The 25,684-nt window shown below is 46.1% G+C and overlaps 1 protein-coding gene across 1 annotated transcript in view; it reads right to left on the reverse strand.

Annotated features, from left to right (window-relative positions):
- Nucleotides 1-25,684, reverse strand: part of MSH3 (mutS homolog 3) — a 290,671-nt gene that overhangs the window by 226,876 nt on the left and 38,111 nt on the right. Inside the window, exons 7-8 of the mRNA XM_077462464.1 lie at nt 25,061-25,203; nt 17,213-17,379 (exon numbers count right to left, since the gene is read on the reverse strand). Of these exons, the coding sequence (XP_077318590.1) occupies nt 17,213-17,379; nt 25,061-25,203 (310 nt within the window). The remainder of the gene's footprint in view (nt 1-17,212; nt 17,380-25,060; nt 25,204-25,684) is intronic.

The raw sequence follows: 25,684 nt of genomic DNA on the forward strand, positions 1-25,684 counted from the left end.
TGACAATTAAAGCTAAAATTAAACTCTGATCAGAGAGTCAGATTTACATGCAACAGTGGTGGTGGGGTCCGTCCAGTGCAGCTGTGGTGGTAAGGGGGGTTCAGACAGAGGCGGCCATGGTGGGGGTTCAGTCAGAAGATGTGGTGGTGGGGATGGGATCAATGGCGCTAGCATTTACTTGCTTACAGTGTCAGCCGTGCCTCCAGCGATGCGTTTTCCAACATGGGGTCTATGCTCACAGCAGAAAGCTTCTCCCCCTTCATGCTGTTGGACATCAGCTGGTCAGCTGACTTTCTCCTGCAGTTTCTGCCTCTTGTCCCGACATGGCAATTGTCTGCAGCAATGGGGGGAGCCATGGAGAGGATGAGAGGGCAGTCCACTGTGTGAGTATGGCAGTGAGTGCTCTGCTCAGGGCTGAACTGAGACAAAATTTGGCCCTGGAATTCATCCACACCGACCCACTTTACTTCAAACATCTGGTGGCCACTTGCCACGTCACTTGCCAGCAGATGCAGCTTGTCACTTGCCACATTGCCTGCCAATGAGTCGAAAGGGTGATTGATTTCTAACAGCAGCCCTGATGCCCACTGTAGTGGCTGTCATGCCCAGAGCAAGAAGGGACTCTGTGGACAGGGGAGGAAAGATACACAGCGCCTGCTCTGCTGCTTATTTCACGGGGACCGATCGGGGCAGTAGATGCAGAGCACAGATGTGTGTACTTCTACTTCATGGTAGTGGTGGAACGCATGATAGGGTGGATGTGATATCATCAGCCGGAAATGATGCAAGACATCATTTCACAGCCATCATTTCCGGCTGATGAAATCACATCCACCCCATTATGCATTCCACTGTCAGCAGGAAGTAGAAGTATGCACTGATGCTCTACTAGCCCGGTCACTTCCCGTAAAATAAGCAGCGGAGCGGGCTGGCAAGCGGGAGTTTGCTGCCCCTCTGAAATTGCCGCTTGGGACCCATGGTTCCACCGGGTCCTATGGTTGGGCCGACCCTCTGTGGAGCGCATTGTGGAAGGGAGGACTTCGATGGCAGTGCACATGATGGTCTATGTGGACAGATTTACCCTGGGTGCCTGCATACTCAGATGTGCCCGTTTTAATTATCAACCATGTGACTTGATAAATGTTGTACCTTCATTAAATGTAACCATACTGCTACACTTAGAGGTGCCTCTCTTCTCTTTTATACCCAGTTGTGACATGATGTTACTTGCATATCATGACATTACTTGCACATCACTCATTAATCAAGTCAAAATGTATTAAAAAATGTTGCTTGTGTTGCAAAATGCCCTCAAACCAAGGTTTTACTGTAATAGATTTGACCAGACAAACAGAACGTACAAGACCGGTAGCTACTAGTGTGTGCTGTGTCTTTAGCGAATGCATAGTTCTCTGGGAATCCTCTGAATCCTTTGTAAAAACAAAGAATGCAAATCTATAGTACAAAAACAGATTTAAAAAGTTTAAAGATCTAGCATTAAAAACGTATTTCAACTTCTATTCAAATCAGTCCCTTTGTATCTATACTGTGTGGTGGGGCAGGTTCCTCCATCCAACATCACTGCTAGTAAGTAGATAGAGTTGTGATCGACACCTCTAGCAGTAGGGCTCGCTCCAGAGACCAGTCTGCCATTCACAAAAATAGATCACACAGCCGGCAGCGTTGTGTGTCTATCAGCGGCTGTACACATCCACAGTCAGGCCAATGAATGATGCAGTGCTGTGGGAGATTTTAGTTTGATGAATGAGTGATCAGCTATTCCAGGTTGTGTTATACACAGCACTAGCCTGATATCATTGATTTCTCATTCATACATAGTGAAAGCCCAGACAGAGCTATGTGATTCATCATTCAGGCTGTGCATGCGTACAAGCAGCCCTGATATAGACAGAGAGAGAGCCACAGCTCTGAGAGATCTGTCACTGTATGAATGAACAATCAGTGCTGCTTGTTCATTCATAATTGCGACTCTGTGTAAAGTATCTGCAGCTGCTCATACACTCAAAGGGGCAAATTCTTTGCACAAAGCCAAAGCTATTATAATTGAACAAATAGCACTGTTCATTCACAAAAAAGTGACAGATCACTCAGTTTCTAGAACTAAAAGGGATCTATGCTGGCTGTACCTCCCCCTACTGAAATGCCCATAATTTGGGCTTCAAAGCGGTTAGGGCCACCAATCAGAACAGGACCAAGTGCTATATGTACTTAGTCCCCTGAGGGAGTTATTTAAGCACTTGCTTACTAGGCACTTAAACCCCCCTCCTATCCAGACCAATTTTCAGCTTTCAGCGCTGATGCACTTTGAATGACAATTGTGCGGTCATACAACACTGTAACCAAATTACATTTTTATCATTTTTTTCCCCCCAAATAAAGCTTTCTTTTGGTGGTATTTGATCACCTCTGCAATATTTTATTTTTTGTTTATTTTGTTATAAAATTTTAAAAACGGGTCATTTTTGTCCGTCATTGATGTACGCTGATGAGGCGGCACTGATGGGAACCGATGGGTGGCAGGGATGGGCACTGATAGGCAGCACTTCTAGGTGGCGCTGATTGGCACCACTGGTGGGCATTGATAGGTGGCACTTGTGGGCATTGATAGGTGGCATACATGAGGCATAATTGCCTCTTCCTTTCTGGGACCAATGTCCCTTTAAGATGAGCCGGTGATCGGCTTTTTCTTTTCTCCTCCGCTGCAGAAAACAATGAAAGGAGCCTTATTGTACATGCTCCTCATTTGCATAATGGGGAAGCTATTCACTTCTTTCTTTCCCCTAAAGAGAAATCTGCCGTCAATCAAGGCAGATGGAGGGGGCAAGGCTATTTATTAACTACAGAACTACTGTGCTCTTACATAGCATGCCTATATCTTCAGCGGGGCAATGGCAACTTGTAAACTGACCATGCTAGCATAGAAGGGCTGCCATGCTAGCGTGGTCAGTTTAGTTGCGTTAGAACTTTGGCAGGAAGAAATTTTATAACATGACATATCACATTAAACTAAATTTAAAGTACAGTACAATTTATTATTATTTTTTATTGTTAGGTTTACACCCATTTTCAGGCTGTGCTCACACTGTTGTGAATTGCGGAGAAATCCGCATCCAATTCGCATGACAGGAGATTGTGACCAGCTCTCTATGGAGCTGGTTTAGACCTCTATGGAGAAGCTGCAAAGCGGATTGCACAGAGGTCCTGTGCGTCTTTGGCTCAGTTTCAGGTTCGAAATCAAGCAAAAATTTGGCCCAGATTTTTCCCTGAAACGGAGAACATGGGCGCATCGGACCCCCTGCTGTGAGCTGCATTCAAATTAAGTGTGAACCCAGACTAAAGGTTTAAGACTTTCAGTTTCCCTCAATAGATGAGAAATAAACAACAATTTTGACCCATGTATGTATGTATGTATGTATGTATGTATGTATGTATGTATGTATATATATATATATATATACACTAATAAGGAACTGTCAGTATAACTGCACATTCACATCTACACATTTAGTCCAAAACCTTTGCCACATTTCAAAACCTCTGATTTTGATTTGTTTTAGCCAACAATAATAAAAGGCACACAATACCAAGTCATTAACAGCGCTGGGAGAGAAATGGGTAATTACAGATTAGGCCTTGCTGACTGCAGTGATTGGCATTACTAGATGCTTTACTCACAGGAAACCGGAAGAAAGTAGGAAGCAGGTTTACCTAGTGACTGGTGACACCAAATCTTTACTGTTCAGAGCAACTACAAAATCTACAGGATGTCAGAAATCTGCTTAACAAAAATTAAATAAATATAAAGAAGAACCAAGAAGCAGAAACTCAAAGAAGGAACAGACATGGAATCTGGAAATATACTCTAAATCTAATTAAAGTGGTTGTTAACCCACACAAATAACTTGTATATCATATGATCTAATCCTCTTTGTTTCCTAATGAGATTTGATCCCGTCTGTGCTTTAAAAAAAAAAAAAAAAATACCTTTTATACCTGTTTTCAGAGCGCCGCTCAGTGCTCACGTGACCGGCCGGTTCTCTCCTCTCTCTACCTGACAGTTGCAGTGGGCGGGGCTGAGATTCCCCCCTGATGTCAGTCGGGACTAGAGCCGGCCGAGAGGCGCTCTGAAGACAGGTAAAAAAAAAATTTTTATATAAAAAAAACACAGACAAGAGCAAATATCATTAGGAAACAAAGGATTATATGAGACATTAAAAGTTATTTCAGCAGCAGGAGGGGAGGGGGCGGGTACTGACACACAAGCAGACAGGCAGGGAGGGGAGGTGGGAGGAGGACAGGAGAGATGCAGATAGCAACAGATGACAGAGGTGCGTAAACTGACCACGGTGTCAGGGCTCAGCAGCCATGATATACCGTGGCAAGTTTACAGGGGGCAGAACCAGGCAGGATTCGCCAGCTATTTCAGGTGATACAGATGGCCAAATGACACAACACAAGCACTGTACTGTATACCATGCTTTAAAGGAGCAGGATATTTTTTTTTTACGGTAACACACTTTAATCACTACTGTCTGATGAAAAATATGTGAATTTTAAAGCTGCCTAGCAAACACAGCGCACTTGAAGTGTTATTTTTGGCTTTAATTTACAATTGGTCCATGAAATCATTCACCAATCTAAAGTCTTAATAAAAAAATAAAATCAGGAGAGTTTAAAGTTTGAATTTGATGATTAAGATGACTGACCAATGCCAATACTCTGACTTCTCAATTAGGGTGCTTATTCATGCAATCAAGCTGTCCTCAGCTACAATGGTTTAGGACCCAATGAAATAAACCTTCCACCAAAAAAAAAAGGCAAAGCTAGCAAAGAAAGCGCTAAACACATTTGTAAATCACACATGCTTTATACAATATTTGCACTTTTATTTCTTTAACTTTTTCTCTCTTAAATGAGTATGGTCGTGCTAAGGCTGCTTTATAACTTGGACCCTAGTGTTGTTGCTGGTGGGAACCCCGCTTGCACAGTAAGCCTTTTGCACATGGGGACCTGAGCTCATGAACGTGAATTTAAAGTGGTTGTAAAGGCTAATATTTTTTCACCTTAATGCATTCTCTGCATTAAGGAAAAAAAAAAAAAGTTTTTTTTAGGTGCAGCCCCATCCCAGGCCTCCCCTAAATACTTACCTAAGCTAAGTCTCAATCCGGTGCTGTAACTGAGCATAGCAACGCTGCTCTCTCCTCAATGGACTCAAGCAGAGCAGCCATTGGCTCCTGCTGCTGTCAGTCACATCTGGTGAGGAGGGAACAGTGGTGGGACTGAGTCGCACAGTGTGTGTGCTCAGGATCGAGCCCGCACATGTACACCACTAACATACAGTCCATAGGGGGTTGCTCAGCAGGGAGGAAGAGCCAGAAATGCTGGTGCTCTTTGACTCTCAACAAAGAGCTTAGGTCCTTACTCCATGACACTAGGCAAAAATAGAGTGGTGGAGTTTGGGGGGAATGATCACCAGCAGGGGCTGCCCCTAGACTGTGCTCTGTTATTTGCGCCTAGTGTCCTACTACTAAAAGTGACACTATAATGCAACAGTCAAGATCTAAAGATCCCCACAGTGGCCTTCAATGATTGAAACAAATGATGGATCTATGCAGAATAGGTCTTCAGAGTGCTTGACAGGAAACTGGATGGCAATACGTTGCCTCTTCACTCCCAATTTTAACTTCTAAATGATGGCACCAGCACACTGTAACTGTGTGCATTGCACGGGGTTGTAGGGTAGTTGTAACCTGGCCCCATTTACTTGAATGGGCTGCATTGGGTGGGTAATGCCCACCGAACACCAAATGAGGTATTATTCTTGTTGTGTCACAAAGCTGCTTTGCTACTTAGGAGAAGCAGTCAAGGTTTTGGGGGGGGGGGGGGGGGGGCTGCTCAGCTGTCTAATTTTACCATCCCCAAACTACAAAACCCCTTTATAGCACTGTTAAGCTCAAAAGAATTAATCTAACATTGCCAGCTAATAAAAAATGAGGACAATTTATAACAAAATCCACAACTTTAGAAAGTGTTGCTGTTACTGCCAAGCAAGTCAAAGTGAAGGCAGATAGCAGCCTATATTTTTATTTCAGCATGTTAATTATCCTGCAGCCCACATATGGGAATTCAGTCTACACCCACTTAAGAAGAGCTCAAAGACACGAGCACAGTACATACCCATAAAACCTAAGGTTTTCAGGCTTTTTTATTTTTATATACACATATCAGCATGAGAAGTTTACTGTAAATAATCTTATAAAGGTCTATTTATGCTTTAAAAATCTTCTTTCTCTGTATTGTAAATCTACATTAAGACAGCCACATATTCTTTCTAAAGTCTAAAGGTGAAATCAGACATGTACTTATTATACAAGCAGACTGTTCTTTACGCTTGTAGAGAAATATACGTGGTCCTGAACACAGAACATTTCCAGCACTGGAATGATACCCAATCCAGCATACCATGTTGTAGGCGCCATCGTTGTATTTATTTACTTAGTCTCCATCTTGGTTTATCTTCCCTTCTTCGTCTCCTTACACCTGGGTCTCATTCCAAATCATTTTCTGGGTAGTAATTCAATTTCCTGCTTAATATGTAAGTTTTCCAGCGACCCTGACACAGGGAAAATTTACCCATCTCTGCCATCAGTGGTAGGCAAAAGCAAACCCAATCTTTACTATGAACTACAACAACGATGGATTTCTTTTTTTCTTTCTGAAACTAACAAACATGTTATACTTACCTGCCCTGTTCCATGGTATTACACAAAGCAGCCCCAAACCTCGTCCTCTGGAGTCCCCACCAGCACTTTGCTTCTTGTGTGCCACCACAGCGAGCCACTTGCTATGGGGGCATGTGGGCTCAGTGCATCCTTAGGCACACAGAGCGCGGCTTGGCCCTGCTCCATCCTCACAGGATTTAACTGACAGCAGCAGGAGTCAAGGGTTAGCACAGTGTTCAAGTCTCCTTCGAAGAAGAGCTGCGGCAGGTGGGCACAGCGCTGGATCAAGATCGGGCTCAGGTAAGTGTTTAAGGGGGGCTGGGGGGGGGGGGGGTTTTGAAAGGCGTTTTACCCTAATGCACAGAATGCATTAAAGAGGAACAGCAGTCTGCTCACATAATTTGTAATAAAAACATCTTCGTCATTCTGAAGCTTCTCTCCAACCACTTTGCATATTTTATATATACTGCGATTCTGTACTTGGCAAATATGCTGTAGAAATCTCTCTCCACTACGTCTGGCTGTAGCCATTTTAACTGAGGGCAGCTGAAGCTACCTGTTCACTTCCTGGATTTACACAGACACACAGAGGCACACCTCCAGCTCTGTAGCTTTCATTAGCCCTCTTATGACTCACCCCCCCCCCCCCCTTCCTGGCAAACTCATGAAAGAGAGAAAAGTATTCTTCCCCTCCCCCCCCCCCCCCCAATTTATATTAACCTAGGTGGATGCAGCATCGGTCCGATGCTGTATCGGTCTCCCGTTGCTTCTGTACTGAGGACCGAGCGTTCAAACATCGCCGATCAATCGGCCTTCAGAGCTCCGTGAGCAGAGAGCTGTCAGTCACAGCTCTCTGCTCATCTCCCTCCATGCACATTGAAGTGCTGAGCCGTGGAGGGGGCGGAGCAGCCATCTCAGGCTCTCAGCAGCTCGCTGAGAGGCTGAGGCAGGTATCAGTGCATACACCTGGCGGACCCAGAGTTCCTTGTTGCGATGACGCGGTGCCTGGACTGATTTCTGTGAACGTCAGCGGACTGCTGAAAAAATGAATTGCACTCCTGTGATCCATAGAAGCCCAGACAAAAAAAGCTTTGGCTGGACTTCTCCTTTAAAAGGTAAAAATTAGATTTTTGTACTCACCGTAAAATCCTTTTCACTGAAGTTCATTGATGGGCACCGCTCCTTTAATTCTTGACCGTAGGGTTATCACGCCACTTCAGGAGAGGACTAGGCAGAACATGTAACACATGTAAAAAACAGCAAGACTGCACAGCACTGCCCAGGCAGTGGACCCTCTGGCTATAACCCCTCACCCTGCTTTCTGCAGCTCGGTTTGTCAAAAAGCAGTACAAACATAAATAGGAGGGGCGGGTGCTATGCCCATCAATGAACTTCATAGAAAAGGATTTTACTGTGAGTACAAAAATACCACTTTCTCTTTTGTTCATTGACGGACACAGCTCCTTTAATTCTTGACCTTAGGGACATCCCCAAGCAGTGTCAAAAAAAGGAGGGGTGGAAACAGCAAAACATAACTTCACCCACAACAAAGGGAACACCTCAGAGGAGTCGCCATCTTAAACGGCCGCCATCAAAACCAGCGGCCAACTTGTGCATCAAAGTATGCGTTTACAACAAACTAGTAACTTAAAGAGTAATTGCAACCTTACACACCTGCCTGCAAAACCTTGCGTCCAAAGCAAGCACCCGAAGATGCACTTGAGTCAACTTTGTAGAGTTTAGTGAAAGTGTGAACGGACAACCAAGTTGCCACCTTACACACCTGGGAGACAGGCACTTGATGTTGGAAAGCCCAGAAGGTCCCAATTGCTCTTGTGGAATGAGCCATGACAGGAAAAGGGGGCCCCCGCCCCTTTAAGGCATAGGCCTGGAACCACGATCTGTCTGATCCACCAAGAAATGGTGGACGAGACCGCCAGACCTCTTTTCAGACCAGCCTCCGAGACAAACAAACAGAGTCTGACTTTCGAAAGGGAGCCGTAGCAGACAGATACACCGTAAAGCCCGGACCACGTCCAGGGAATGTAAGGCAACCTCTTTTGGGTGTGTCGGCTTAGGACATAAGGAAGGTAAAACATAATGTCTTCATTTAGATGGAATGCCGAAACCACCTTTGGAATGAAAGAGGGCTGCGGACGTAGCACTGCCTTATCCTTGTGGACGACCAGGTAGGGAGACTTGCATGACAAGGCCGCCAACTCAGAAACCCTCCTGGCAGATGTAACAGCCACTAGAAAAACTACTTTCTGAGAGAGAGTGTTAACAATGGAATCTCCCTAATGTTCTCAAACGGCAGTTTCTGACCTGCCGATAGCACCAGATTCAGATACCACGGAGGTAGTGGAGGTCAAACCAGAGGGACCACGTGTCAAACCCCTTGCACAAAAAGGTACTCATCAATGAGTGAGTCGCCAAGGGGCATTGGAAAAAGACAGCCAAGGCCGATATCTGTCCCTTAAAGTGGTTGTAAACCCTTACAAACCAACCACTTTGACCTACAGGTAAGCCTAGATTAAGGCTTACCTGTAGGTCCAAGAAATATCTCCTAAACCTATATGGTTTAGGAGATATTTGCCCGAAAACGGGCACCGCTGTCTACGGCGCATGCGCCGTAGACAGCGGCACGCAGGCGCACTGAGCGCGGCATTCTCAGCGATGGAGCTGCCGCGCGTGCCAGCTCCCGTGCGCATGCGTGGGAGTGACGTCATCGCGGCTTCGCCGAACGACAGTGGCGGAGCTGCGAGACCCCACCAACAAGATGGATGCGGCGGACTACAGGGGACAGCGGCGACTTCGCTGGCTCCTGTGTCAGGTAAGTGACACATAATGGGCTACTATGCGATGCATAGTAGTCCATTATGCTTTGCCTTTGCAGGGAATGAAAGAGGAAGTAAACTCATCAGGGTTTACTTCCTCTTTAATGGTGCTTAAGGCAAGTTTCTGATCCACTCCTCGCTGCAAAAACAGCAGGATCCTAGAAAGAGAAGAAGACTTCCATGCCCTCAGCATAGTGGAAATTACAGAGTCTGACACCCCTTGGTCCTTAAGCACCTGGGTTTCAACAGCCATGCCGTTAAAACCAGGGGCGGTGAAGCAGGATGAAGTATCGGACATCGAACATCGGCCACCAGTCGTTCTAGGTCGGCGTCCAAAAGGACGCCAAGGCCAATCAGAATTACTGGAATCCCCTCGGCCTCCACTCTGCGCAGCAGATATGGTAGAAGCTTGAGTGGGGGGGGGGCATAAATCAGCCGATAATGCCTTCATGGAGCCATCAACGCGTCTGATGCGTCCGCCCAGGGGTCTCTTGTCCTGTACATAAACCTCTGCACCTTCCAATTGAGCAGAGAGGCCAAGAGGTCCACATCTGGTGTGCCCCACCTTAGGCAAAGGAGCCTGAACACCTCCAGATGCAACGACCATTCCCCTAGGACCAGCATCTGATGACTCAGGTAGTTCGCCTGCCAGTTTTCTATGCCTGGGATATATGGCCGACAGGGCCGGTACGTGTCACTCAGCCCACTGGAGGATGTGAATGACCTCCCGTGCTGCAGCTGAGCTCCTCGTTTCTTTGATGGTTGACGTACACTACCGCCGTGGCGTTGTCTGACTGGATCCCTTAGCCTCATTGACCATGTGGAGAGGCAAAGTCTGATCGCCCGAAGCTCAAGCACATTGATCAGCAGTTGGGATTCTTCCCGCAACCAAAGGCCCTGGGCCGACTGTACTTCCAGCACTCCCCCCCCAAACGGTCAGGCTGGCGTCTGTTCTGATCACCGTTCAATTTAGAGGAAGGAACGATCTCCCGGACAAAAGGGCCAGAGACCTCAGCCACCGGGGAAGGGAATCCCTGACTAATAGGCTCGTCTGAATTTGACAATCCAGGGATAATGAAGATTTGTTCCATTTTGGCAAATTCTCCTTCTGCTAAGACTCGAGTGTGAAATTGAACGTACAGTACCACCTCGAAAGTGGCTACTATGAGGCTCAGAACGTGCATGCAGAAGTGCAGCGACGGCCACCTGCGGTTCATCAACAACTTCACCGCAGCTTGAAGAGTCTGCAGCTTGTCTGAAGGGAGAAAAACTCTCTCTTCTGAGGAGTCCAATAGCAAGCCCAGGTACTCCAGGCGTTGAGTCGGCATTAACACCGACTCCTTTAGGTTCAGCACCCAACCAAACTCCCAGAGAGTCTGCATGGTGATCGCTACATTCTAAATTCTGAGGTGGAAGCTGCTCTCAGAAGGGGGGGGTCCTCTAGGTATTCCACGATTGCGATCCCACGTTGCCTTAACAGCGCCAGAAATGGAGCTAACCCTTTGGTAAAGACTCGGGGTGCTGATGCCAGACCAAAAGGGAGAGCCACAAACTGATAGTGCTCTTCCCCGACTGCAAGTCGCAGAAACCTCTGATGCCTGAGACATATGGGTACATGTAAATACGTCTCCTGGATATTCAGGGATGCCAGGAAGTCCTCCTGATGGAGTGCAGCGACCACGGAGCAAATGGATTCCATCCTGAACCTTTGCACTTTCACAAAGCTGTTGAGGGCCTTCAAGTCCAGGATTAGACGTACCCCTTTCTTTTTGGGGGACTACAAACAGACTGGAGTAGAAACCCTGAAACCTTTCCAGCATCGGTACAGGTACTATCACCTCGCGCAGTAGCAGGTCCCATACTGCCCCTTACAGGGCTTCCCAACAAGATGGAAGTAGAGGTAGGTTGGAGGGAAAAAATCTGTTTGGTGGACAAGAAAGAAACTATCCTGATGAAACCAGTTCACAAACCCACTGGTCGGACAGTAGAGAAGTCCACCGGGCTGCAAACTCGCGAAGGTGACCCCCCCCCCACCCAAGAGTTGGGCAGGCGCAAACCTTCATGTGGTAACATTTTTGTTTGCAGACTTGTTTGGTTGCGAAACCAGGGATGCTTTTGTCCTTCAGCAGACGCCTTGTCGGACTGGGAACGCTTACCTGCCGACCTAGGTGGGTGAAAAAGCCGTTTGAGTGGAAAAAGAGGGCCCTTGCCTACGGCATGACTCCTTACCCTTCCTGGACTGTGGGAGCAACGTGCACTTCCCACCGGTAACATTTTTAATAATGTCATCCAGCGAAGCTCCAAAAAGGCTCTCACCTTGGAAGGGCAAATTGGCCAGAGCTTTTTTAGATGCCTGGTCCACAGACCAGCATTTCAGCCAAATCAAGCGCTGTAGCACCACTGCTGATACTGATGCTCTAGAGAGCAGGGGGACCATATCCAGGGCCGCATCACAGGCATACTTAAGGCCATGCACCAACTGGTCTGCCAGCTCTACGCAGACCGGGGGAGTCTGTTGCTTCTCCAATTCATGGTGCAACAGCTATGCCCATTCAGTAAGCGTCTGCGACACCAAGGCCGTGGCCAGCACAGGTTGTAACAATGACCCCACTACCTTAAACATGGACCGGTCCACTGCTTCGGCCCTCCGATCGGCAGGATCCTTGAAAGCAGGAGTTCCTACTACCGGAATCGTGGTTACTTTATTTAACCTGGATACTGGGGGGGGTTCAATGACCGGAGGAGATGTCAATTTTTTTAGGAGGCACTCCTCAAAGGGGTAACGTACCACCATTCTTCTTGGGACTGAAAAGGCCCACTGCAGGCTTCCCCATTCCCTGTAGATGAACTTATCAAAATAAGTTAAATACGGAAACACCTTAGGCGTGTGGGACAGTTTTCAGGACCCAAAAGGGACCACCACTTCAGCAGAGGTTCCTGTTGCATCCTGTATTTTCAGGGTATCCTGCACCACAGTGATAAGTGCTCCTACTAGCGATTTTCCTGTGCTAACCTGGACACAGAGTCCTGGTCCGCATCCTCTGACACGCCAGAACAGGAGCCGCCAGTCACCGTGGGACCCAAGTCTGAATCAGAGCTCTCCCCAGAAGATGGTGAGGGGGCGTTTTTTTACCCCCCTTGCACCTGTACGCCGCTTCCATCCTGGCAACAAAGGTCTCCAGGACGCCAAAGCGTTCATAGGCACCACATTTTTTGCAGGTGAGCCGGTTGCAATAGCAGAGATGTCTGGGGAAGATGCACCAGCTTCTGACACCATGCTGACCCTCACTCGCCTGCCACAGCTTAGGGATTTAAGGCAAGATACACAAATTCCACTCTTATACTTCAAAGATCTGCAATTGCCAGTATTTCCAGTATGCCTGACAAATTTTCATTTGGCACTGAATGGTTAAGTGTAGTTTTATGTATATAGTTCTTGGCATGCCATCTAATCAACATTGGGGCAGGGGGGATTTTTATATGCCGCACTGTTTCGGACAGTGAGGGGAAGAAAATGCCCCAAGGGCCGGATAAAAGGAAGAAAAGGGTCCCTGGAGCGCAGTTTGGTAACCACTGTCATACACCAAATTTACCTTACACACATTTGCCCTTCTAAAAGATTACCAAATTATAATACTCTATGCCTCAAATGCCACCAAACTCTTATCCACCAACCTTCTCGCCTGTCCAGGTCTAGAAGGAAAAAAAACTGAGTAAAGGGTTGCAGACATTTCTGTTTTTACATGACCTAAACATGATGGATTTAAGGTATCCAGATGTAAATGTACACAAGCCTGTTTCCATGTGGCAGCTGAACAAAAGTCCGCCATAGTCCACTGTCAAAATGCGGACAAAAAAATGATTGGCACACATAAAGAAGATATCATCTTGCTCCGATTCAGCAGGTGATCTGCCCATGGATATCCTGAACAAAATAGACATGGCCCGTGTGAAAGAACTCTTACATCCATCACTTTCCTACAAGAAACAGTGTTGGCCACCAAAAACTTTGTCCAAAAGGTGTCCCACCTACTCCATATCGATGGAAGAGGGGTAGTGATACTACTTTACAATACAAAACTTTTTTACACACTTTAGGTTGCCCTCCCAAATGAAACAAAAAAGACATGCAATGTAAACCTTTTTATTATTTTAATTGTTTGTATACCGCAATATGAAGAATGAGCCAATATTTAAAATGTATTTCAACAGCATTTTGCAATGGATCTGTGCGTTTTGTGTTCTAAAAGATGCCATCTGTATGTGCACAGGTTTACTGTACCATAGTGCCCTCTAGAGTACATGCTGGAAATTGCTATTGCATATGGCTTTCAGTCTACAGTACATACCGATGGACTTCATGAAACTTTTCAAGTCTTCTGCAAGCTATACCAAAATATCAAGTTAATGTAAGTATAGAGAAAGCCAATTTAGCACAAACTCTACTGAATACTCTTTTTAAATGAGTCAACATAAATAGATTTTTTTAATTATAGGATTTTATCTTTTAAATGTTCAAACCAAACAGGCCATTTCAATAACTAGGGTGAATGTTCTAGACCACGGGTCTCCAAATTTTCTAAGCAAAATGTCCAGTTTACTATCCTTCAGATTTTAGGGACTGTGGATAGTGGGAGTAGAAAATATCTGGCATTGTTAACAATCCCCCACCATTGGTGTCAGTGGGAGGAATAGTGCCCCAAGGGCCAGATAAAGGCAAGTAAAGGGCCACATCTGGCCCTCAGGATGCAGTTTGGAGACCACTGTTCTAGACAGAAATAATTTTCATGGCCTCACAGGTGGGCGTCATAAAACCCCTGAAGTAGATCAGAACTAAAAAGTATTTTGGGGACAGCATCAAACATTCTTTTTTTATTTAACATGTGTAGGACAAACTGTTATTCGGTGTGTGGATATAAATCAGTGAATTTTTTTAAAGAATCAAAAAAATAATAATCTGATTTTAATGATTATTATCAAATTTATTTTAATAAAATGCTTTTGGGGTAAAAATCTATCTAAAGATAGTTCTCTATTTAAGATACATTAATAATTTTGTCCATTCAGTATGAAATGGGGGCTTAGGTATGTAGCATGAGTCTGTATATTCTGCAATATTTAAATTTTTGGTAAACTCATTCAATGTATCCAAGCTCTGCAAGCAGAGATATCATACACTGCATTGATGCATGCACACAATTTCACAGCAACCATGAGATAAACCAAACTTCAGAAATATTCCTTATATCCCATTGATTTGCAAATCTACGTACACTACAAACTTTATGATTGAATCGGTTCTGATGCGCTCTTTTACTAACCTGACAGCTTATTATTCCAAATAGGAAACCTTAATTTTGTTTGCAAATATTAAACATTCTTACTAGCAGCAAGAATGAGTCCTTACATTTAAAGAACCATCATGGCAGAGCCAGTTAGCGGGCATCCAACCATCTGCAGCCGCCACATCCCTCACCTTGTGGTGTCACTGCCGCATCACCAGCCGTCCCATTAAAGTGAATGGGACCGTCGGTGAGTCAACAGCGGGTCAGAGGAGGAGCCACTGCGGGACAGAGGTGACAGTTGCTTTAAAAATCATGTTGATTTAAATCAAGCCATTTTACTAGTGATTTAAATCATGACTTAGAGCTCTTTCACACTGTGCCGCCTAGGGCATCAGCAGTAAAGTGGCGCTATTTTTAGAGCTGCTTTACCGTTGTTTTAGCGGCACTATTCGGCTGCTAGCAGAGCGTTTTTAAACCCCTGCTAGCGGCCGAAAAGGGGTTAAATCTGCCCGCAAAACACTGCTGCACTGGCGTTTTGCCAGCGGTATAGCAGCGCTGCCCCATTGATGTCAACGGAGAGGAGAGGTGGGGGGGCGGTGAGTTCACCGCTCCAAAGCAGCTGCTGGCAGGGCTTTTTCTGATGCCCTGCCAGCGCACCGCTCCAGTGTGAAAGCCCTCAGGCTTTCACACTGGAGTGAATGGAGCAGCTGTTTTAGGGTGGTTTGCAGGCGCTATTTTTAACGCTATATAGCCTGCAAAATGCCCCCAGTGTGAAAGGGGTCTAAAAATCAAGTTTTTAAATAGACTTGATTTTAATCAAATCCACCTGTCTGGAGTTGGTTTCGTTTTAAAGTATTTTTTGCTCTCTTTGTCCTATCTGGAAAAATGCTTTGCTTTCTATCCTGAAGTTGCAAGTGACACTGAGATGAACTCTTTACAAAGTGAGAGCAGTTACCCTTAGATGTTTGTCAGTGGAACAGGGATCCCCATCGGAAAGGTATTTCCTCCTCTTGTTGATCTTTTGCTCTAGTGACAAACCAAAAATGCTGGATTTCCCATCACCTGTCTCAGTGACAATGGCTACCAGGAAAAACTGAATAATTTTTTTTGGGGGGGAGGGGGGGGCGGGCACCTAGTTCTGACTGGTACCCTGTCCCGCTTCAGCTCACATCACCATGGTGATGCAAGTAGATATTCACCCCTCCCTTTGCTCGCAGCCTTCTAGGACATGTCACAGGCACCATTTACAGAGTGCAGTGCGGCTTGTGCATACGCATTTGTGAAGCTGCAAGGAGTCAGTCGGTTTCCCATGGTAAACAGGCCAGCGCCGTGGACCTAAAGACCAGCAAAGAACTGGCTTGGGTTAGGACTGCGCTGGATCTCTGGACAGGCAAGTATCCTTTTATTAAAAGGTCAGCAGCTACACTATTTAGTAGCTACTGACTTTTAATTTTTTTCTCTCTAGGATGAAGATCCTCTTAAGGCCCCTTTCACACTTGTGCAACTTATCCTGCGACTTGGGACTGTAAAATGGCATGACAAGTAGTACCCCATTATTTCCAATGAGTACCGTTCACATCTGTGCGCCTTCAAGTCACAGCAACTTCCCTGCACTACTTTGGTCCGACTGATGCGATTTGAAGTCCATAGACCTCAAGATTACACAGGCATTTCTTAGGTCGGGCGCCTTTCAGGTTGCACAAATGTGAAAGGGGCCTTAATTTACTCATCACACCACCCATGAATGCAAACTAAAACACACAAATTAAACAATTTTGATTAAAAAAATTTTTTATAAGAAGGTATTTACTAACACTCATTAATAAACATTTATTGAAAACAAAACTTCAAGCTGAAGTGAACAGTAGAAGCTATATTAAAGCGGTTGTATACTCAAATTTTACACTTTAACCTACAGGTAAGCCTTATTATAGTACGGTTTAGGAGATATTCCCTATGCATGCAGCCGCTGACGTCAGTGGCGCATGCGCTCTGAATGCCCCAGCTGAAGGTCCTGCAGCATTGCCAGACCTCGCCAGGAAGAAAACTCCTGCACGCGTGCGTGGGAGTGACGTCATCGTGGCTCTGGCCACTCACAGCGCCGGAGCCGTGAACCCGGAAGACACGCCGAGGGCAAGATGTCAGCTCCCTCGGTGTGGACTGCGCACCGATATGGGGGCTTCGTTCTGAGGAAAGTATTTGATAATGAGCTAGTATGCGCTGAATACTAGCTCATTATACCTTTGCCTTGCAGGGTTTTCTTTTTTTTTTTTTAAATGTGCGTATTTACTACTGCTTTAATCATCACACATTCCTATCCAGTATGTACATACAATCTAGCACCTACCATGCCGTTGTAATGCTACTGATCAGCTTTTCAGTTCCATCAGAAATGTCACAAGGAAGCAGGATTTCCACTGGCTGTAAGCGAAATATTCGAGTCTCCAGTTCATAGCAGCACTTAGAATCAGGGAAGTTGTCATATATAACCTCTCCTGTAGAAGGCTGAACAGCCTGTGTAAGAAGAAAAAATGTATTTGTAAAGAAAAAAAGTGTATTATATAAATTCAAGCACAATGTGTTCTCAAAAAAAATGTACTTTCGAAAAATCTGAATAAATTTCTAAAGTAGTTTACAGGCCAAGTTTGCCTTTAAAAAGGTGTAAAAAACTAAAAAAACATGCATTTAGAATTTTTTTGCACAGCAGCCTGCAAAGGATTGCACCAACCAACCTTGTGTAGATCACAGGTGCAATGCCAGACTCATGTAGACTCTTTCTTGAGCTCTCTGTCCATATAGAGGTATAGGCTTTTACTAAAGGCTCTTTTTACACTTGTGCGACTTGGGACTCCAAAGTCGCATGACAAGTCATACCCCATGATTTCCAATGTGTACCATTCATATCTGTGCGAATTAAAAGTAGTCTCTTCTCTACTTTGGTCCAACTTTGATGCGACTTGAGGTCCATAGACCTCAAGATTAAACAGGCAATGCTTCAAGTCACAGCAAAATATCATGCCAAAATCAGGGAACTTTCAGGTCACATGTGAGAAATGGCCTTAGAAAGCTGGAGGATATGTCAACAGATTACAGGTGCAGTAATTACTGCACTTGGGTGACATGATTGCACATGTTCCATTGAGAACTACAAGTCTATCTGACACAGTGGAAGAGGATATATGTAGTTCATTCATTTGCAGACCTCTCTGCAATAAGAAAAAAAAAAAAAAAAAAAAAAAAAAAAAAAGGGTCGCAAATGTGTTCTTAAGTCCAACCAATAGGTGGTGCTTTTCATGTATTCCAGTTTCAACCAAACCCCCCCCCCCCCCCCCCCCAAAAAAAAGGGTCTACAGAGCACAGTAGTTTAAAGCGGTAGTAAACCTTTTTTAGCTTGTACCTACAGGTAAGCTCACAATAAGGCATACCTGTAGGTACAGTGAATATCTTCTAAACGTGTGCTGTTTAGGAGATATTCACAGATGCTTCAGTCGGTGACGTCACCAGAACAGGTGCCATCAGCAGAGAACGCTGTGGTGGGGCCACTTTTTTTTCTTTTTTTTTCATTACCACTTTTTTTTTAGCTTCATTCATTTCCTTTTTTTTACTTTATTTTTACTTGGTGATCCTGCCAGTAAGTGTTATTTTTCCACTTCAGCTTTTATCCATTTAGGTTTTTTTCCTGTATTTGAAAATTGGGAAACTTAAAAAATACTATATTTAAAAAAAATAAAACAAACTTTATTCCAAAAGGAAAAAAAACTGTTGCTTTAAGTACTTAAAAAGTGTTAGCTGGAGTTTGAACTTGTCCATCTTGTTGCTAGTACATCTAACCCCCCCCCCCCGATTGACAATTCTCATGTCCAAGGTGGTCTCCTTTGTTCCTCCAGATTAGACACCCTAAAAACAGGAATTGTGTTACTGGCCAGATAACTAATTAAAACAAAATGCAGCCACTAAGCAAAGGCAAAACTAGACCCTAAAAGGGGGAATAATCGGAACCCCCCTCCCCCCCAACTTCTTTTTGAACTTTTTGGTGGGATCACTTTCCATTAAAGTTTCCCACCCAACCGCAACCTTCTGGGAACCCAAAGACCAGCAAAGAACTAGCCAGTGCTGGATCCCTGGACAGGTAAGTGTCCCTTTAATAAAAGTAAACAGGTATAGTTTTTGCAGGTGCTGATTTATTTATTTATTTTTCACACAGTGTCAGGAACCTTTTGTAAGCTGCATTAGATCAATTTTTGTTTTTTAAGTTGAATAATGCTTTAAGTCATGGGTGCTCAACCTGTGGCCCTCCTGCTGTTGCAGAACTATGAGGCATTGCAAGCCACTGATAGTTCCAAGCTTGACTCCCAAAGGTAGAGGCATGATGGGAATTGTAGTTTTGCAACAGCTGGAGGGCCATAGGTTGAGCACCCATGGTTTAAGTGAATGTCACTTTGCTCAAACCAATAAAAAAAAAAAAAAAAAAATATATTAGAGTTACGCTTACCGGTAACGTCTTTTCTAGTAGTCTTTCAGGACAGCCACTATGAGAGAGATAGACTCCTCCTCTTCCTCTGGAAACACTGCGCCAGCCCATAAATTCTTACTTCCCCTGCCGGACCTCAGTTTATATCGAGAATACCTCCGGCCAGCTGGGGAGACACAAGAACACATTAATAACATATTTATCAAATACCATTATCTTGCTGCGCTCTGGTCTTTTGTAAGACTCCCCCCAATTTTCGGGTCGGAACTAGGGCTGTCCTGAAAGACTACTGGAAAAGACGTTACCGGTAAGCGTAACTCTAATTTTCCCTAATCGTCTTTCAGGACAGCCACTATGAGAGGATAAGCGAGCACTTACCAGTTAGGGTGGGACTACAGCTTGCAAAACCTTTCGCCCAAAGGTCTGCTCACCTGCCGACACCAGATCCACTCTGTAGTGTTTTACGAAAGTGGAATAGCTGGACCATGTTGCTGCTCTGCAAATCTGCTCTGGCGTTGCTCCCGCTTTTTCTGCCTGGGAGGCTGCCATAGCTCTAGTGGAGTGTGCTTTAATACCCACTGGGATTTCTTTCCCTGCTACTGCATAAGCCTGCTCGATGGCTACTCTGAGCCACCTAGCAATAGTGCGCCGGGACGCTTTACAACCTTTCCTGGCCCCGGAAAACAAAACAAATAAGGAATCTGACCTTCTGAATGTCTTGGTCAGTTCCAGATAGTGTAGGATACATCTCCTAACATCTAAATAATGAAATTTTAGTTCCTTCTCACCGGAGGGATTGGGACAAAAAGAGGGCAAAACAATTTCCTGGTTTCTATGAAAGCTGGATGCCACTTTCGGCAAAAAGGCTGGATCGGTCTTTAAAACTATCCAATCCGGAAAGATAACGCAAAAGGGAGCCCTGACTGATAAGGCCTCCATCTCACTGACCCTCCTGGCAGTTGTTACTGCTACCAGGAACACTGTCTTCAGAGTAAGCTCTCTCAGAAAACACTCCTTTAAGGGCTCAAAGGGGGGTCCAGTTAAGCTTTGCAAAACTAAAGATAAATCCCATCTGGGAAAGGACAGACCCTGGACCGGTCTCTGTCTGGACAGGGCCCTAAAGAACCTGACTACCCATGGGTTGGCAGTCAAATGATCTTCCAAATAAACACTGAGGGCTGATACTTGACCCCCAAGGGTACTAATGGATAAGCCCTTATCTGCCCCACATTGTAAAAATTCCAACACTGCGGAGGAGCTCCGTACTGGGAAAGAGCTCTCTGCGCACCACTTGTTGAAACGCAACCAGACCTTTTCATAGATCTGGCGAGTTTCCTTCTTCCTACTGTCCAGGAGGGTAGAAACTAGTCTCTCTGAGAATCCTTTAGATTTTAATAAACCCTCCTCAGTAGCCAGGCCGCTAACTTCCACTGGCGTACCTGTGGGCATAGGACTGGCCCCTGAGAGAGGAGATCGTCCCGAGGGGGCAAGAGCAGGGGAGGTTCTACCGCCAACTGCTTTAGCACTGAGAACCATGCTCTCTTGGGCCAATGTGGAGCCACCAGAATCAGAGAAGTGCTTTCCATCTGAAACTTTCTCAGAACTGCTGGCAACAACACTGGAGGTGGGAAGGCATAGCAAGTTCTGAAATGCCAATTCTGGCTCAAAGCGTCCACCCCTAGAGCTCCTTCTGCCCTTTTTAGGGAGAAAAAACAAGGGGTTTTTGCATTGTTTTTGGACGCGAACAGGTCCACCTCTGGAGACCCCCATCTCTTTTTCTCTATGAGATTGAAGACCTCCTGGTTGAGAACCCAATCGCCCTCCCTCAGCCTCTTTCGGCTGAGAAAGTCTACCACCACATTTTTCTCTCCCCTCAGGAAAACTGCTGAGAGCGAAAGGGTGTAGGTTTCGGCCCAGGACAGGATCTCTGTCGCTAAAGACAACAGGGCTCCGCTTCTCGTGCCACCCTGTTTGTTCAAATAGGCCACTACGGAAGAGTTGTCCGACCGCACCTGAATGTGGTGACCCCGGAGCTCTTTTTTGAAGAATTTAAGGGCTAGTCCCACTGCCCTTAATTCTTTCCAGTTGGACGATCGAGTCAACTCGCCGTCCTCCCAAGTGCCCTGGGCTAGAAGGGAACCCAAATGTGCCCCCCAACCTTTTCCACTTGCATCTGTGGTTACTACCCGAGAAATCGGGATGAGCCACAGACGACCTTGCGACAGATTTGTCACTTTCCTCCACCACCAGAGGGATCTCTTTACCTGGTGTGGAATATGTACTAGGGTGTCTAGGGCCTCCTGACTGTGGTCCCACACCCCTAGGATGAAGGTCTGTAGGGGACGAAAGTGTAGCCCTGCCCACTGCACTGCTGGAAGGGTGGATGTAAGGAGACCCAGTACTGACATCAGAACCCTTATGGAAACCAGCTGGTTGCTCTGAAGAGAGGCCACCGCACTGTCCAGTTTTTGTACCTTTTCTCTTGGTAGAAAAACTCTCAACAGTGTTGAGTCCAACAGGAAACCTAGATAGGAGATCTGTTGTGAGGGGATCAGGCTGGACTTTTCCAAGTTCAGAAGCCACCCCAGGTCTGTAAGGACCCCTTTGGTTAGATCGAGATCCTTGACCAACTGTGTTGGGGATGCTGCAAATAAAAGCAGGTCGTCCAGGTAGGCAATTATACATATCCCCTGGAGCCGAAGAAAGGCCATGGCTTCTGCCAGGACTTTGGTAAAAATGCGGGGTGCAGAGGATAGCCCGAATGGCAGGGCCTGAAACTGAAAGTGTACTGTTTCTCCGCCCAGATCTATGGCAAGGCGTAGAAACCTCTGCGAGGCTTCCGCTATAGGGATATGTAAATACGCGTCCCTTAGGTCCAGAGATACCATGAAACAGTTGTGGGGCAGAAGATCGATTCCATGCGGAATCTTTTGTATGTCACTGAAGCGTTCAGGGGTTTTAAGTTCAGAATCAACCTGAACTTCCCTGAGGGTTTTTTCACTATGAAGATGTGAGAATAAAACCCCCTTCCCTCTTCTGCTTTTGGGACCCTGAGAATAACATCCTGATTCTCCAATTCCCTCAGAGCTTCTAGCAAGGCCTCGGCCTTTACCATGCACCTGGGTAGATGCGTGACAAGGAGCCTTTGAGGGGTGGTCTTAGGAATTCCAAGAGGTACCCCCTTCTTATTACCCCTAAAATAAATTGATTGGGGGATATTGTCTCCCACTGTGGAAGAAAGGCCCCCAGTCTTCCTCCCACTGTAGCTGGAATGTCACTGGGTTTTACGGGGCTGGATAGGAGGGCAAAAAATCGCCCCTCCTCTGCCCCTGCCTTTTTGGGGCCAGGTTTTCTTTTTCCCCTCTGGTTTAGAGGTTTCCCTACGCCCCTGCGGACGAAACCCCTTTTTTGTTGGTACGGGGGTTTTCCGTTTGAGAGGAAAGGACTTTTTCCTGTCCGCTGTCCGGTCTAGAACCGTCTCTAGCCCTGGGCCAAAAAGGAGGTCCCCCGTGAGGGGTATCCCACATAGCTTTATCTTGGAGGCATTATCCCCTGGCCATGTTTTTAACCAGAGGGCCCTTCTGGCCGAATTGGCTAGAGCCGCCGTTCTGCCCGACATGCGGACGGACTCAGCAGAGGCATCTGCTATGTAAGTGATCCCTCGCAGCATAGTAGGGAAGGATGACAGAATGGTTTCCTTATCTGTGCCTGCCTCAATATGTTGTTGGATCTGTGAGAGCCAGTGCTCTAAATTGCGAGCCACAACTGTAACTGCCATTTCAGGCTTAAGATTGCCGATAGCCGAGTCCCACGTTTTTTTAAGCAGAGAGTCAATCCTTTTGTCCATGACATCTGCCAAGGCCCCCATGTCTTCAAACGCCAAATCTGTGTGTCTGGAGACCTGGGAGAAAGCGGCATCCAATTTGGGATTTTTATTCCAAAGGCATGCCGGGTCCTCTGAAAATGGGAACCTTCTTTTGAGGGATCTAGATAAAAAAAAAGGTTTTCTCTCCGGATCCTGCCACTCTTTTTTAACTGTTTCCATTAAAACTTTGTGCACTGGAAACACCCTTCTTTTTGGCTCCCCCAAACCTGAATACATTTGGTCATGCAGGGTTAGGGGCTTTTTATCCGTCTGGATACCGAGGGTTGCATAAATTGCCTTTAAGAGGTCCTCTACCTCATCAAGGGATAATTTATATCTGGAGGCTTTCCTGGACCCATCCTGGTCCTCCCCCTCGGAACCCTCCTGAGAATCGGAAGAGGAACTGTCTGGAAGTTCCCTACCTGTCCCTGAAGGGCCTGCAACCTCTGTCCCCCCTGTACTAGCAGGTTGGACCGGAGCAGAACTCTGTGCTAGAGGTGGGGTTGTATCCTGGGGAGATGGACCCGTGGGAAGCTGAAATCTTTCAAAAAGGGACCTAAAAGAAGAGAAGGTGGACGAGAGCTCCTTGACCGAAGCTGCTAGTCCTGACTCCTGTTCAGATTCCCTTTCCCTAACGAGGGAGTCAATACAGCCTTTGCACAACACTTTGGTCCAAGATTCCCCTAAAATGTCCCTACAGGAGGCACACTTCTTTTTAGAACTATGCGTAGACCTAGTTTTTTCCGTAGCTTTCTAAAAAAAAAAGGAAAAAGGAAAAACAGAAAAAGACAAAGTCAATCAAAAGCTCGGGATACAACCCTGGGAGTGCACTAGACCCTTTTTTAAACGAAAGGATCTAAGCCTCCCCTCCCCCCTGGCCACCCAGGGGGTCTGCCCCCCCCACCCATGATAGAACCATACATTGGGGTGGGGGGATCCTAGATAGAGAGTACCCCTCCCCAGGGTGCTCTTACCTTAGGAATGCTGGAGATAGAGTCTGTCGTTTGAGCCTCAGCTTCCGACATGACTGCAGGTGGCTGCTTACTACAGAGTTCCACGCTGCCTGTGCGCGTTCTGAACTCATCTCCAGCTTGTGCCCGGCCCTCCTATCAGCTCCACGACCCGGAAGTCGATCGTATTCGTGGTCAAGCCTTCGTTTCCGCCGGATACGACGTCGCCCGTCGTTCGGCCCGCTCGGTTCAAAGAAAAAAAGAGGCGGACTGTACCCTTGTACAGGGAAATCTTCCGAACGGCTTGCCAGCTGCGTCCCTGTAGACGCGATAGGAGTCCCCCACGACCTGAAGCCGCGCTCGACTCGGAAAGGGTGGCAGTACCTGGTGAGGTAAGTAAACCGTTCGACCCGTCCGACACGCGGACGTTGGTTTCGAACGGTTTGAACCCAGCTTTCTTCAAACGAAGCCCCTGCTTCTTTCAACCGGGTTCTTTAACGAAAAAAACGGCCACAGCCTCCCTGACTGATCGGCCTGGTTCCTTGCACAGTGTCTCCCCGTCGGAGGAAACACTAATAACTGAGGTCCGGCAGGGGAACTAAGAATTTATGGGCTGGCGCAGTGTTTCCAGAGGAAGAGGAGGAGTCTATCTCTCTCATAGTGGCTGTCCTGAAAGACGATTAGGGAAAATATCCCTCTTGGGTGAAATGTTTGGAGCAAGTCAATGAAAAACACTGACTGAAGCCAAAGGAACAACATGACAGCCAGAAGACATTTTCCAATCATTGTGAGCAATTGTATTCTATGCATTTCTCTGACAGATATGCAACCCTGCTAATTCTTATGTGCAACAAAAGAAAAAAAGATCTACACAAAAACAGAAAACAAAAAACAAACAAACAATCTTACCACTAGACCAAAGAGTGGCCTGTCGGATTTGTTTTTGGATCTCTCCAGATTTTCAGAGATACATAAAAGGTAGCTGTTTGGGCACTCTGTTGTGACTGTCCCAACCTCAAGTGAGTCATCAATGTTCATCAAAGGGTTCACATGTACACAGAGTTAAGGTTAATACAATATGTATAAACATCCTTCTGTTTCCTCAGTTCTTTAAAGTGGAGTTCCAGGCAAATAGACAACTCAGTCTCAAACAACTGACCCCCCCCCCCCCCCCCCACCACTTGTTTTTGGATTTTTTTTAGTCTCTTTGGTACCTTTTCTAAGTTTTTTAGTCAGGACTTCCGTACTATGTCGCCATGGCGAGGTGCGTCACTTCCACAATTGTATCCGGGCCCTCCTCCTCCCCCCAACCACTGCCTTCTGGGACCTGTGTGTGTCCCAGAAGACTACGACGAGACCATTCAGACTCGCACATGTAGGAAACTGGCTGTGAAGCCTTAAGGCTTCACTGCTGGCGCCTGCACTCGAAGTGGATGGATGGATCAGCTTGGGGGTGTCGACATCGCGGGCTCCCTGGATAGGTAAGTGTTCTTGTATTAAAAGTCAGCCGCTACAGTAGTATTTGTAGCTGTT

Source organism: Lithobates pipiens, unplaced genomic scaffold (assembly GCF_037356315.1).
Source record: "Lithobates pipiens isolate NorthernLeopardFrog02 unplaced genomic scaffold, aLitPip1_a1.2 Scaffold_3, whole genome shotgun sequence".
Classification (NCBI taxonomy): Eukaryota; Metazoa; Chordata; class Amphibia; order Anura; family Ranidae; genus Lithobates; species Lithobates pipiens.